Raw genomic sequence first — 15,635 nt, 5'->3', positions numbered from 1 at the left:
TCCATCTTCTCCTCCCTTTGTAGCCCCTTTGTTACAGAGCACCTGTTTCGTACCGTGGGAAGACACGGACCCACATCGTATACAATGTGATGCGTGTCTGGGTCTGAGTGTCCTTTACAACTAAATGAAAACTGGGGTGTACCATTCACTTATTCCAGAATAGCTGATGCCGGGCAGTATTCCATGATGATTCAACCCTCAAATGACTTTAGCAGAGCCACAGTCTGACAACTTGAGAACTAAAGACTGGAACAAAATGAAAGCAATCTCACAGCAGATATTGATTGCAACTCCCTGGGAAACCCACCCCCAGGATTTATGCTGCTGTCTCCAGACCACGGATGTTCTTACCATCAGATGTATGACTCAAGATACAGCTCAGAAACCATGGCTCAGGTCAGGTGTGGACCCTGGGGAAAGCAGCTGTGTGCGGGGAAAACTCTTCCCATTCAAAAGCTGCCAAGAATACATGTCCAGAAAAATCTTAACATGCCTACTAGCATCTGGGACATAAAAATCCCTTTAAAAATGTGTCCTTTTCCCCTGGATACGTAAAGTAGTACTGCAGAAGAACAAAATCAGGGAGCTCAAACTGCCAGGACCTCAGGGCCTTCTATACATTCCTGAGAGTCAAACCAGCCTGGTATTGGTACTACAACAGACAGATGGACCAATAGAACAGGACTGAGATCATAGAAACAAATCCTTCGAGCTATAATAGCTGATCTTTGACAAAGGGCCAGAGGCCAGTAAATGGGGAAGAGACCGTCTCTTTAACAAATAATGCTGGTAAAACTTGTTATCTGTCTGCACCAAGATGGAACAGGAACCGTACCTCACACCATATACAAAAACTGACTCATCAAAGATCAAAGACATCAATATAAAACCAAAAACTTGAAGGTCATGGAAGAAAAAACAGGGACAACACTGGAGATCCTAATATTTGGCATAAACAGAATTCCAAACAAAACTAAACATGCACACAGAGAAGATGAACTAGGTAAACAGGACCTCCTGAAAGTGGGATTCCTAAAAGTGAAGTCCTGCGGTAATAGGATCTGATGACTCGATTGTGAGTAATTGTTAGCAGGTTTAATTACAATTGTTGTAATTGTCACTGTAGATGTGTAACTACACGTGGTAGAGTAGTTAATCTTTCATTTCAGGAGCAGACAATCCCAGCATCATCAAGAAGGAAGAGCATGAGTGGAGGCTAAGATCCCTACCTAGAAAAGCAGCGAAAACAGAGATGGTAGCTGTGTGCCTGCAGGCAGGAGGCTGGCTAGCAGAATGCGCCCTTTGGACATTTAAATGAAGACATTTTTGTTTTGTTTTGTAAGTGTACATCAAAGATTTTTGCCTTGTTCATTTGTGAAATACAAGATGTAAATGGAGGGGCACCCACAGGGAAGAAGTGGGATAACTTGTTGCAGGGAGGGGGTTGTAATCATTGAGATGAAACAAGGTGTGTGGTTTACTGACGGTAAAGCTGATGATCTTGTCTGTAAACTTTCACCCATTTCACAATCAAAAGTTAAATGAATCCTGGTGTGGCGCTGCAGGACCAACACTGGACTGCTAACCATACAGTCAATTGTTCAAATCCACCAGTCACTCTTCAGAAACCCTATACAGGAAACCCTATACACAGTCGCTATGAGTTGGAACTGACTCTATGGCACTTAACAATAGCAATGAAAAATTAAACATTTAAGCTCATCAAAACGCTTTACCAAAAGAGTAAAAAGAGAACCCACAGATAGGGAAATTTTTTTGACAACGACAAACGGGACAAGGGACAAATCTCTACAAGTTATTTTAAAAACTTCAACACTTCATCAATGAAATGATACGCAATCCCATTTAAAAATGGACAAAAGACATGGACAGACACTTCAACAAAGAAAACATTCAGGTGACCAGTAAATACACGAAGAGATGCTTATACTCATTACCAACTGCTACTGTCATGGTTCTGTGCCGTGGAGTCAGTTCTGACTTATAGCGACCGTGTACAGGGTTTCTGAGGCTGTAAATCTTTATAGGACAGAAAGCCTCATCTTTCTCCCACGGAACAACTGGTAGTTTCGAACTGCCGACCTTGAGGTTAGCTGTCCGACATGTAACCACTATGCTACCAGAGCTCCTTACAGCAATAACAGTAATGATTTAAAAAAAATACAGAAAACAAATGCTGGTGAGGGGGTAGAGAAACTAGAACTGTCACATACTCTAGTGAGATTGTAAACTGGTACAACCACTGTGGAAAATGGTAAGGCATTGCTTTAAACAGTGAGAAAGAGAGATGCGAAATGATCCGGCCATCCCACTAGTAGGCACAGATCCTGGAGAACTAAGAGCCCTGAGTAGATACCTGCACACCCATGCTCCTCGTAGTATTTCTGCTAGTCCTCACAATAGCAGAAAGATGGAAGAAGCAACCTAAGTGCTCATCCATGACAGAGTGGATAAACAAACGATGGTCCTTACACACAACGGAATGCTAAAGAACAAGGATGAAGCCATGAAACATCTCCTAACATGCATGAACTTGGAGGACATTACATGTTGAGTGAAATAAGTTAATCACCAAAGGGCAAATACTGACAAAATCGCTACTGTGGTATACAGGACCAGCACAGGACTGCTAGCCACAAGTTTGTGGGTTCAAACTCAGCAGCTATTCCTTGGAAACCCTGTACAGGGTTGCTGTGAGTCGGAATTGAGTTAATGGCACGTAACCACAACATAAGAAGTCAAGAAAAGGTTTACACACACCAAGAAACAGTCTCTGATAGTTAACCAGGAATAGGAGGAGAAATCACTAACTAGAGAGTAGGCATGTGTTAACTTGGGTGAAAGGTCAGCATCACAAGACAAAGGCAAAGAAGACACAGGAAGGTGCACAAGAGTAAAAGGCAACGGTGGTAGATACTACTACATGCACAATCCTGCAAAACAGTAATAAACAAGAATTCACTACTGGACACACAAGTAAATAGCTGAACAGGTGTAGAATGTATATATAGGTTTGGCAAAGGATATCTCTACATACATATTTGTATGTGCTACAAATATATCCATGTACACGGGGGTTTCAAAAGGTTCATGGAAAAATGCCATTATCTTTTCATTCCACTCTTCCACAAACTTTTTGAAGCCCTCTGATATAGAGGAGAGCATACAGGGGACAAGGAGTTCTGGTGTGGTGCTGTGGGCTAATGCGTCACACTACAAAGTCATTTGAACTGCAAGGTCAGTGGTTCAAGTTCACCAGCTACTCTTTGGAAACCCTATACAGGATTGTTATGGTTCAGAATCAACTCGATGGCACTTAACAACACCATCAACAACAGGGAACAAAGGTATGAAAATTTGTTAGCCAGAACCAAATACCTTGAAGGAATCAGTCACTGAGCTTAGGAGCATAGTCTCAGGGGATATCTAGGTCAATTGGCATGACATAGTCTATGAAGACAATGCTTTGGATCAGAGAAGCTTAGGATCAGAGAAGCTTATGAGCAGCAATCTTTGGTACAACTATTGGTCTCTCCCCATCTGGAGCAAAGAGCAGTGAAGAAAATCAAAGACTCAAGAAACAGTAAGTTCAAAGGGCAACGGATCATGTGAAACACAGTCTCCATCGGCTTGAGATCAGATGGGCTAGATGGTTCTGATTGAGATCACAACAGAAGGTCCTGGACAGAGTAGGACAAAAACGCAGAACAGAATTCAAACTCACATGACCAGACTTACTGGTCTGATAGAGACTCGTGGGACCTCCAGGGCTGAGGCCCTGAGACACCCTTAAAACCTAGAATTGAAACCAGCCTTTCAGTCAAATAAGAGGCCTACAAAGTGAAAAATATCACCTGTGAGAAAGGTGTTGGGGCATGAGCCGGCCGCCTGCCACACTGCCTGTCTGTCTAGGGACTGCTTAGCCCTTTCAGCCTGTGAGTCAGCAGCCTGCTGTCTGATCTGCCGACCTTGGAATCATCAACAACTCCATGAATCAGAAGCTTCCAGGCTGACATCTGACCACAAACTGAGGCTTACCAGCCTCTACAACCATGTAAGCCATTTCCTTGTTGTTAAGTGCTGTTGGTTCCAATTCATACCCACCCTGCACAGGGTTTCCGAGGAGCAGCTGGTGGGTTTGAACTGCTGATCTTGTGGTTTGCAGTCCAGTGCTGATCCCACAGCGCCACACCAGGAGTCCATATCTATACATATCTGAGCTTTACTGGTTTTACTTCTCTAGAGAATCCAGCCTAAGACAAATACAACAATAGCTTCCTAAATTGTGAGAAAGTAAAATTCTGTTTGTTAAAACCACCTACTTGCGGTATGCTCTGTTACAGCACCTCTAGAGACCTAAGACATACAGGGATCTGAAACAGACCTAAACAATGGCGGTTATGCATAGGATTCAATGTATGGGATGCAGTGTCTCTTTAATGATAAGCAGAACAAGAAGTGGAATAAAGGTGTACACATTATGATGTTTTTATATAGAGGTTTGTTGCTGTGGGCCGCAGATTAGGTTCCGACTCATAGCAACTGATACGAGTTTCTAAGAGCGGTTGGTAGGTTTGAACTGCCCCTGTTGCCGTTAGCATGGTTGGAAGTCCAGTGCTTAGCCTACAACACCACACCAGGTCTCTAATATAGAGGATAAGCGCATGTAAAACCAAACACATCTGATAAGTCTTTGAGAGGAATGGTATCTAGGAAGGGCAAAGGGCCTTCGGCTGAACTCACCCTGTTTCATTTAAAAACAAAAAAAAAGAACAAAATCATTTTGAACTAAACATATGCAAAACGACCGAGGACTCTCAAACACATAAATCTGAGCCAATGAACCCAAACATCCAAGAATGTCTACTGTATTATTCTATTTCAATCAACTTCAAATGCAGACAAAACTAATCAATGGTAGACATCAGCACAGCGGTTTGATCGTTGTAGGGATGGGGGAGTTCAGGGCTGAGGAGATCTGGGATGGTTAGTTGTCTCCGGCTCCTTGTTCTGGGTGCTTATTACACCTGAGTAAAACCTGACATGTATACTTAGACGTTGACACTTAGCTCTGTATATATAAATCCAGTAAAATATCTTTCAAAATCCAAAATAAATATGAGGGAGCTTCAGAAAGCTTGTGGAAAGACTGACAATCATTGTTCTTGAGAACTTTCTGATTGCATCATTAAAGAAGAGTTCAAACTATTTCATTAAACCAAAGAGTATAAACTTAGGACTGCAGGACCAAGAAATGCCTCATCAATCATCAATGAATATTGATCCCTTCACTCTGAACTGAGTTAGCCAGCGCTCACCCGAGGTTTGTCCAGTTGATGGATGAACCCACATTCTTTCTGCTTTGGGAATTTGGTTCCCCTGTTAGTGTGGGTGACAAATGTCAAGAGTCAAGAAGGTCACAGAGGGGAAGAGAGAACGCCAAGTCATACTTTGGTGGTTTGTCCTATAAAGTCTTAAGCAAGTGGCCACTCACCCTCACAATGATGCCCATGCGTTTGCTTTCGTAGGTAAATGGGAAGATCTGCAAGATGGTGAAGTTCAGGATCTGGTCGCCAGGGGTCCTCAGCTGCATGGAAGACTGGTCTCGGCCCACCAGCGTTAAGCCCACGCTTTCCGTCCACTGTACCAGGGCCACCTAAACACAACACAGGGTTGAAGGTCAGACATTCAGCAAAGGGTCCTGGTTCACAGGTCACACAAATGAACATGAAGGCAGCAGGCGGAGCGGGGACAGGTGAAGAGCGAGCAGTCACATCTGTCACTGGGGCTGCCCTGTCCAAGCCATCACTGTGACAGTCCATGCCTCCAGGCCTGTGAGGGCTCCCATACCCAAAGCTGCCCCAATGAGGTCCAGCCTATCCTCTTTTCCCAGCCCAAAGCAGAGTGGAACAATGCAGGACTAAGGGCAGTTAAGCACTAGGCTGCTAACTGAAAGATTAGCGGTTCAAATCCACCCAAGAGCTCCACGGGACAAAAATCCGTTGATTTGTTTCTGTAAAGATTTCAGCCTAGGACATCCTACAGGGCACTTCTACTCTGTAATATAGGGTCAGTAATGAGTCAGAATAGACTTGACAGCATCCAACAAGACAACCACAAATCAATTCTGGAAGGACGTGTATCAAGTAAACCCACAACACTCTCGAGCTGCTTCACCTCCACTCCACTCCCCCAGGTGGGAGTGTACAGCAGTTCTCCGCAGGGAAGACTGCAGTCATCTGGGGTTGTCAGGCCTGTGGTGTGAGGGCTAAGGATGCTGCAAGACATCCTATGATGCACTCTCTGGACAGCCCCGACAACCAAGAATGGCCTGGACCAGCTGTCAACACTACTGAGGTTGAGAGATCCGGTTTGTAGAGAGAAGGCTGAGGCTCAGAGGACTCTGCCATCAGAATCTCGAGTGCCTTCTTGGACACCATTTATTCGGGCATCAAACTGGGGCTCCCGTCCTGCCCCTTCCCAGGGCCTGACATAGATGACTGTTCATTTCATTTGTGGTTCTATGAAAGTGTTTTTATAGATCTGGTGTGACCCTGTAGGATAAGCACTGGACTGCTAACTGCAGATCAGCGGTTCAAATTCACCCCTTGGAAACCCTATACAGGGTCCACGGTGGGTCAGAACCAACTCAACAGTACTCAGTAACAACAGGCTGCTCTAATCAGATTATCTAGTTTGATTCCAGAAGCCCTGATGGTGTAGTGGACTATGCATTGAACTACTAACCACAAGGCCAGCAGTTCGAATCCACCAGCTGCTCCATGGGAGAAAGATGAGGCTTTCTGCTCCCATAAAGATTTACAGTTGATTCAAAATCAACTTCAAAGCTAACAATAGCCATAATATGGTTCCTGCTGAATACATGAATGAAATGTATATTAATGAGTTCTTTTTCTAGAATGGGAGGCTCTGCCAGGTTTGAGAGTCCCCAGACGGAGTAAATAAATGGTTAAGGTACCAACTAGAAGGTTGGTGCTTCTAGTCTACTCAGAGGCTTGTAGGAGGAAAGGTCTGGAAAATTCAGCCAATGAAGGGGTAGACTCAAGAACTCCCCTCCACAACTTGCTCTAAATTGCAAGAAAGAAAGAATCCGGAGTTCTGGAACAAGAGGGGGAGGCATTTTCTGGAGTTCACTGGTTCAACCTCCCTCCCCACTGTCCAAAGATTGTGCAAGAGGAAGAGTTAAACAAGAAATCTCAAGTTACTCAAAGTCACAAATGTCCTGATGAAGGCTGAATGACAATGTAAACATTCCGCACGTCTGTTTTCTCCCATCACAAACCACTCCATGGAGTTTAGGAACTTAGTACCAATGATCCCTTGCTGCCCCCACCCCCTTGGGGCCAGCATCCTAATCCAAATCTCAGCAGTCTCCTTGGGGGTCATTCAAACAGGATATGAGCCCTGAGGGGGTCTTTCATTCTCACCTACCCCTCTCTCAGACTGACTTTAACACATGTGGGTGTTATGTTCCAGTTACTTTTTAACAGAAGCCAGATCATCCCCTGGGGTCCTTCCTACAGGGAGAGGAGATGATTTTAGAGTTGGGGTCCTTACTAACGCCTCTCAGTGTTATCAGCTGTGAGCTGACCTAACTGCATTCTTTTCCAAAAAGAAGATGCTTAAAGACAGCTGGCTATTATGCGGGAGGGAGGAGCTTCAGCTCAAAGGAATCAAGCCATTATCATAAAATCCTGAGTCCCTGGGTCCTAAACAGCCTGAGCTGGGGTCTCAGAGATCCCCCACATCATCATTTTCAGAGGTCAGAGCAGCAGCAATATATGAAGCCTCATTAGGTGACACAATGCATGCATGAATACATTAGCATTAATGAGATCAAACTCTGGAGGGGGGTGGGGTGCACCTCTTAAAAGTCTGGTTTGGGTCCAGGAGGAAATCAAAAGGACAGAGAGGGCCACTTCCGCATCTTAAATGGAAGAACTCATGCCAGGGACCATCAATGAAAGGGCTTTTTCATCATTTGCTGGCCAGCCATACACTACCTTGTGACAAGTTTTCATAATTTTCCCTTTGTATCTGAGTGTGTGTGCTTGGGAAATCTGCCAGCTCACGGTACAACACCTTGTACTCTTGCCAAAGGCAGGATACAGACTAATCGTGAGGGGCATGTGATAGATACCTGCCATCTGAAGAAAGGAACTCTGGTGGCCTTCAGCAAGATAAATACCAGGCTCTCAAAAAGAGAAGCTGGACAGCCCTAGTCCAGCCTTGTAGGAGTAGAGAAATTCATCCACACTTGTAGGCTTTCAGGATTACCGACTCATCCACCGACCCCGGCTTTCTTGGCTTAAGAAATAGACAGTGAGCCACATGATGGCTACAGGTTCAAATCTCCACGGGGGCTGGACAGGCCACTGGTGGTGGGGTGGGGGACGATAAACTGTACCCTGTCCAATGGGGCAACACCAACCAACACAGATAACTGCTGCCGAGAGAAATGGGCCCCTAATTCTACATGGAATCTTCTACTTCAAGAATCACTGATTGAGATACAAAATTCCTTGTTGTTAAGTGCCATTGAGTCAATCCCCACTCAGAGTGACCCTGTACAGGGTTTCTGAGGAGTGGCTGGTGGGTTTGAACCTCTGACCTTTCAGTTAGTAGTCCAGTGTTTATCTTATTTACAGCATCACACTAGGACTCCACATAAGTCAGTGATTTTTAAACATGGCTTGCCGAATTTTCAGTCCTTTTTTTAAAAACACAAAGCAAAAAGCCCAGCATGATGCAAACAAAACACAGTCTGTTGCATTTAGGTTATCAGTGGACAGGAAGATGATCTGCAAGGCCACTCCTTGATGGACATTTCTTTGGTCTTGTACTCAAAATTCAATCTCCCATCACTGAACTCGGATCAAACTGAATATGAGGGGGGCTCTAAAAAGTTCCATTATCTTTTAACTTGGTGTTTTCCCTGGTATCTGAGAAAGAGTATTTTATCGCAGCCTCATCCTCACAAACTTCAGATCGTTACTTACAAGACCATTTCTCTGAGTCTATCCTGCACCAGTGCTAATAATTGATGGCAAAGAATGTTTTGCATATCTGAGGCTCAGGAATGAGTGGCTACTAACAGAGGGCCAGTTTTAGGGGTAGTCTTCTGTAATGTCCCTAAAACACAGCCCAACACTCCAATAAGCATCCCAAATTCTTTTCCAAGATTCTAGCCCAGTGGTTAATAAGTAACATTGATGGGATCATTTCTTCCTTAAGTTCCTGACCCCTGCTCCCCAACCTCGCCCTTGGGTCCGAGGATGCAGCAACGTGATGTTAAAGCCCCCTCAGACCCCAAACCTGAGTCAACACTGCCAGCCCATTTGTGCACATGTCTGAATGCTACCATTGTCTACAGACCTATAGCTGAGTTGGGAGCACACAGAGGCATTTAGGGGAACCGCCTGGCTCAGACAGGTCTGCAATCCATGGTCATTTCTTCACTACTATTCAGACCTGGTGGCACTGTGAGTTAAACATCCAGCTGCTAAGTGAAAGGTCAGCAGTTCGAACCCACCAGCCACTCCAGGGGACCAAGATGAGGCTTTCCACTTTCGTGAAGACTGAGTCTCGGAAACCCTATGGAGTAGTTCCACTGTGTCACAGGGTCTGAGACAAAATCGACTCGATGGCAGTGGCTTTGGGTTTGTGTCTCGGTATCACTGTTACATCATTACTACTTGTTCCTTGGTAAGGACCACACACACACACAGGCACCCAAACACGCATATACATGTGCTTGCTTGTGCACACATGGACACATGTGTACACATACACATCAAAGGGGCTACAAACAGTCTGGAAAATGTGGAGAGATGGAGTAGCTGGGGACTTTAGACCCAGAGAGGAAGAGGGGCTGTGTACTGATGACCGCGGGCCAGGCTTTGGTTGGTTGATGATGCATGGAGGGGACTGTAACCATGGCAATGAAACGATATACGATAGGATGAATGTAAAACTAATGTTCTCCCATGTAAACTACCACATCATTCACAATAAAACATTAAAAAAAAAAAAAAAAAAAGAGTTTGAAAAATGTAATTAAAAGATAATGGAATTTTCCTGTGGACTTTTTGAAGTGCCCCCCACCCCCATCCCCAAATACATGCACACACATAAATCCCACAGGAATATGAAAGCCAGAAGTCCTTCTAATGGTTGTTACTTGAATTTGATTCCTGTTCAGTGACATGTGTCCAGCAATATACAAAAACACAGACATCCGTTCCTCACTTGGAGTCCTGGTATGGCACTGTGGGTTAATGCACTGGACTGTGAACCACAAGGTCTGCAGTTCAAACCCACCAGTTGCTCCTTAGAAACCTTATACAGGGTTGCAATGGGTCGGGATTGACTTGACGGCTCTTAACAACAACAACATTCCTCATGTGGAGTCCTGGTGTGGTGTTGTAGGGTAAACACTGGACAACAAGGTCGGTTTGAACCACAAGGTTGGCAGTTCAAGCCCACCAGCAGCTCCTCAGAACCGACTCGACGACACTCACCACCACCACCAGCTTCCTCACTTACTATCTCCTTATCGGACAGTTCACATTTTCCACAACTTTGAAAAAATTCTCAGATGGTGTGGTGTCTCCAGTGGACTGGACCCTATGCAGGGCCGGCCACAGCACGGTCATAGGCCATACAAGGGACATAGAACACCATCTCCTGTTGCTTTGTGACACCTTGGTCTAGCCATGGAGAGTGCAGTACATTGGTGGGACAACTTGAGGTCAGGGACAGGCAGAGGGCAATCAGGCGAGGGACTAAAAATGCTATGGATGTTGGGAGCAAGAAAGGGGACCAAACAGGGCTGTGGGGCCGGAGCACATGGCGGACGAGTGGGACAAGCAGGTATCCACCCAGGGAAGGTGGTGACAGGCAACCCCGGATGGAAATCTGTGGTGGAGGAGAAGAGGGCCCAGGCAGTGAGTGCCCTGGGGGGTGGGGGTGGGGCAGGAGGAGACACTCCCTCTCACCAATTTTACATAATGATCTGGGCTTTAGAAACAAACCTACTATAAGTGACAAGTAGATATATATGAATAAACCGAAAAAAATATCTGGGTGAATCCACACCAGATCATGTGTATGTCATTGTAGGTGCTGGCAAGTCAGTACCAACTCACAGCGACCCAGATGCACAACGAAATCCTGCCCAACCTCATGATGGTTGCAATGCTTGAGGCTACTGCTGCTGACACCGTGCCAATTCATCTAGCTAGAGGCCTTTCCCCTTGTCGCTGACCCTCCACTTCACCAAGTATGATGTTCTTTTGCAAAGATTGGTCCCTCCTGATGACATATTCGAAGTATGAGAGACGAAGTCTGGCCATCCTGGCTTCTCAGGAGCACTCTGGCTGTGCTTTGTCCAACACAGATTTGTTTGTTCTTCTGGCAGTCCATGGTATTTTTAAATATTCTCCTCCAACACCATAGCTCAAATGCATAACAGTGGTTAGTGGTTGCTAGGTGGTGAGAATCACAGGTTATTTTTAGCAACTGCTGTTGGAATATGCAGTCTCTACTTTTTCTGTAGTGAGCACAATATGACTGGAGACTTCACAGACCTAAAAAATTATTTCAATCTGAACAGTTTCCTGGAAAAGGCAGATAAATTGGCCACAGGGTAAGATCCAGCATCCCCTGGGCCACTGAAGCCAAGAAATAAAAGCTTGACCCCCCTCTGTGTCACAGCACACCAAGATCCCCAAATATACAGGAAATGATGGGATGCTATCAGGTGGAAAGTGCTCGAGGCAGGACTTCTCTCTGGTCAGATTTTATCTAGTTCATTTCCCCTGGGAGGGCTGAGAGGGCCTAGTGCCCAGGGGGCTGAAACCGAGAGCTGAATAAAGACATTTCAAGGTTCCCAGGCAGAATGTGCTCAGGAAACAAATTTAGGAAACAGCACTGTTACAGGAAATGAATCCTATGCCAACTGGTAGAAATTACTCCAACCTCCAAAGCAAAACGAATACCGCTTCTGTATGTCTGCCAGAAACTGCCCTTGCCTAGAATAGCAAAGCTTACTGATATTGAATTTCAAAGGAAGGATTCAGGACCCAGCCAGATCCAAGTGGATTCCTACAGGGATTTGGGTTTCTGAAAGGTTTCTATTGAACTAGATTTAGCTTCTTTTGGGTCACGTGTGATGTCACCTTTATGACCAGATCTGGATTTTGCAGTACAAAAGCCTTTGCAAATCCTTCAGGAGGCTGACCACCCAAACGTTAACAATAGTTCCATCTTTAGTTAATATGATTATAGTTGCTGTTTGCCCCCTTTCTCTTACCAGAGTACTTTCACATTGTCTACTATGACCATGAATAAAAAATAAAAACATGCAATAAAAATGACAAAATAGTAAAAATGAAGAAGAAGGTATCGGCGCTACAGGATACAGCACTGGGCCACAAGGTCGGTTTGAACCACCAGGTCAGCGGTTCAAACTCACCAACCATTCCTAAGAAACCCTATTTCAGGATTGCTATGAGTCAGCACTTAACAGCAAGGTAACTGGGGGAAAAAGGTACCAACCATTCTTCCCACAGCACTCTCTTACTTCTCTATTAGGTTTGAAAATCCACTGTGATGGCCACACAGAACTCAGATACCATGCCCACAACTCTGGGGGTTATCAGGGAAGTTCAAGGTTAACAATTCAGAGTCGGAAATGCTCAGGGCTCAGTCCTTCTAGTCAGGACAGCTTCTCTTCAGTGGTGCCCACAGGCGGGCCTCTTTATCTGCCTGGGAATTTTACAGAGCATTTTCTGACTGCTGATAATGTCTGCAGTGCACATCAGTCCACCAGAAACCAAAGCCTGAAAGCACTCTGCCCTGGTTCCCAGGTCAACAAAGCTCCCTCCCTCAATTAAAGGCCATCAAGGTACCCCTCTTGCCCAGAGTCACTCAGCTTTATTTGTTCTGTGGACTGGGAAGCCCACTGCTCTGTCTCATGCTCTGGGTCCTGGTTCTGTTGCTGCTACTGCTGCTCTGCTCCTCTCCTCACAACTTCCTGTCTATCAAGGAGATTTGATGTGCAGGGATCTTGGGGGCCAAAGGATGCGTTCCACTCCTGGCTCTCCTTTAATGGTAGCCCTGAGTCCTGCTTCTGAGGTGACTCGTTTTAAGTCCATGTTAGCGTTTCAGATTTTACAATCACAGCGGAATCCTATCATTCTATCAGCAGCTTCTTCCACAATTTCTTACCCAGAATCCTCAGGTGAATGGGGTTATGGGCAGAAAAGACGTATGAGGTAATTCACTGCATTGCAGTATTAACACTGGCTCCTTACAGACACAAAAGACTAAAGAAAGAAAAAAAAACACTTTTTTCCCCCAGTCATCACTCAGAATTTTACAAAAACAAGACAAGTCTGAATTCAGCGCAGTGAATACATAGAAGAGGTGAAGGACTGTTTCCTTTGACCAAAAGCGCCCAGAAACACAAAGCGTTCCATGAGAAGATTTTACCCACGTGGAAAGATCTTTCCCCAGCTGTGGTGTTGTGGGTTAACGCGCTGAACTGCAAAGTCGTTTGAATTGCAAGGTCAATGGTTCAAGCACACCAGCCACTTGCCTCTCCTCGGAAACCCTATGCAGGATCACTATGGGTCGGAACCGACTTGACGGCACTTAACAACAACAAAGGCAAATTTGAGAGGGCTTCAAAAAGTTTGTGGGAAAACGGAATTAGAATTTTCTCCACAAACTTTCTGAAGCACCCTCATATAACAAAGTTCAGGACGAGCAAAGCTGAGGGCAGGCAGGCAATAAAGACTTGTACATATTAATGATCAATGCAAGTATTCGGAGGCCAGACACAGCCTGCCAACCAAATTTGAACTTGTTCAAATTAAAATCCCATCAAATAACCAACAAGCTACTGGTTCCCAGGCCATAACTACCAAGAGCGTGACCCTTTTTCATATTAGTCTCGTGGGGGTATCATGTTCCCATCCCCAAAATGAAAGAGGGGAGATCAGGAAGACAGCCTGGGGAGTCACAGACGGAAGAAATGCTGATCAACCCCAACAGTGGTAGGTCAAGTCCAAGTTCATCAGAAGATCACCCATACCTCACCCCCTACCATTGTACACAGTTCCCAGAACAGAACGTGGCCAAGGGTGTGCAGTGCTTACCACAACACAAGTACCTACACTCCGTGTCTCAGTGGCCCCAGAGGCCCTAGCTTGAGCAGACTGGAGGAGGAGTCACCCGAATGACAAATTCCACAGGACAAGAGAGAACCGAGCATCTCTGCATTTCTGAATTTTGGAAAAGATTCTCAATGTGTTGTCCTCCAACCACTGTTAACCATGGGATCACAGACTAGCCAGCCCTTTAAACTGTTCTCTCTATTCACAGAGGATTAATGTGCTAGATGGCAAAGTCGGTTTGAACCGCAAGGTTGGCAGTTCAAGCTCACCAGCCGCTCCTTGGAAACCCTATACAGGGACGATATGGGTTACAACCAACTCGAGGGCACTTAACAGCAACTGAGGTTCTGCTTAGAACGAAAAGGAAACACCTTTGGAATGGTGGTGGAAGAGTAAAAAGGTAAAGTTCTGGAAAACAAGCAGGTGATTTGTATTATCAGTCTTTAAAAGAGTCATTCAACTACACAAGGATTTACTGAATGCTTACTAAATTTCCACAACAGTTCCCACTGGGATTCCCATGTTACAGCTGTTCTGGAGGCACAGAGAGGGTGGCCAAGCTGGAATCCCAGGATTCTACCCTGCACTACCTTACCAGATACCACCTGCCTTGGGGCTTGGGTTTGCAGTCTTGTTGGATTCTCCACAATGTTGTGTGTTCAGAAATAATCTGGTCAAGTTCATGAGCTGACAGCTTATATCAGGTGTAAAGATGTGCACTGCAAAATGTTTACAAATATTGTTGCTAAAAATTAGAAATAACCTAAATTCCAACAATACGGGAGGGTCTTCAGAAAGCTTGTGGGAAAATGGGAGTTGAAAGATCGTGGAACTTTTTTATGAACTTCTGAAACCCGCTCGTATAGGAACAGTTAAAGATACTTACACTAAGGCACACAGCAATGTAGACATTTTAAAAACTTATTTTTAAATAAGATTCTTGAAAACTAGGAAACACACATGATAAAATATTAAGTGACAAAAAGTAGGATGCAAAACTACAGCTGTGAAGTGCTGTCCAGTTGGTTCTGACCTCTAGGGACCCGTCTAGGGGGTGAGTATGAATCATCGACCTTGCAGTTCAAACCGACCTTATGGCTAAGTGCTGATCCTACAGTGCCACACCAGGACTCTATGACTGTATTATAATTCACATTTTTAAAGGAAAAAAATATGCAAAAACATCACAAGACTATACAGGTTGTCCCCAACTTATGATGTCATTTTACTTCAATGACTCCATCATAAGTCAGTTCTAAAGTAAGTCAAATACCTCTTTTTTTTTTTTTTTCTAGTTTTCATTATTTGTTGTTGTTAAGTGCCTTTTGAGTCGGGTCCGACCCATAGCGACCCTGTACAGGGTTTCCGAGGGTGTAAATCTTTACGGGAGTAGAAAGCCTCATCTTTCTCCCG

The 15,635-nt window shown here is 44.9% G+C and overlaps 1 protein-coding gene across 1 annotated transcript in view; it reads right to left on the bottom strand.

Moving 5' to 3' along the window:
• Positions 1-15,635, bottom strand: part of ATP9A (ATPase, class II, type 9A) — a 175,200-nt gene that overhangs the window by 32,418 nt on the left and 127,147 nt on the right. Inside the window, exon 15 of the mRNA XM_006839177.1 lies at positions 5,516-5,677. Coding sequence (XP_006839240.1) covers positions 5,516-5,677 — 162 coding nt within the window. The remainder of the gene's footprint in view (positions 1-5,515; positions 5,678-15,635) is intronic.

This window comes from Chrysochloris asiatica, unplaced genomic scaffold (genome assembly GCF_000296735.1).
Source record: "Chrysochloris asiatica unplaced genomic scaffold, ChrAsi1.0 scaffold00023, whole genome shotgun sequence".
NCBI lineage: Eukaryota > Metazoa > Chordata > Mammalia > Afrosoricida > Chrysochloridae > Chrysochloris > Chrysochloris asiatica.
This window is presented reverse-complemented; position numbering and strand designations above follow the sequence as displayed.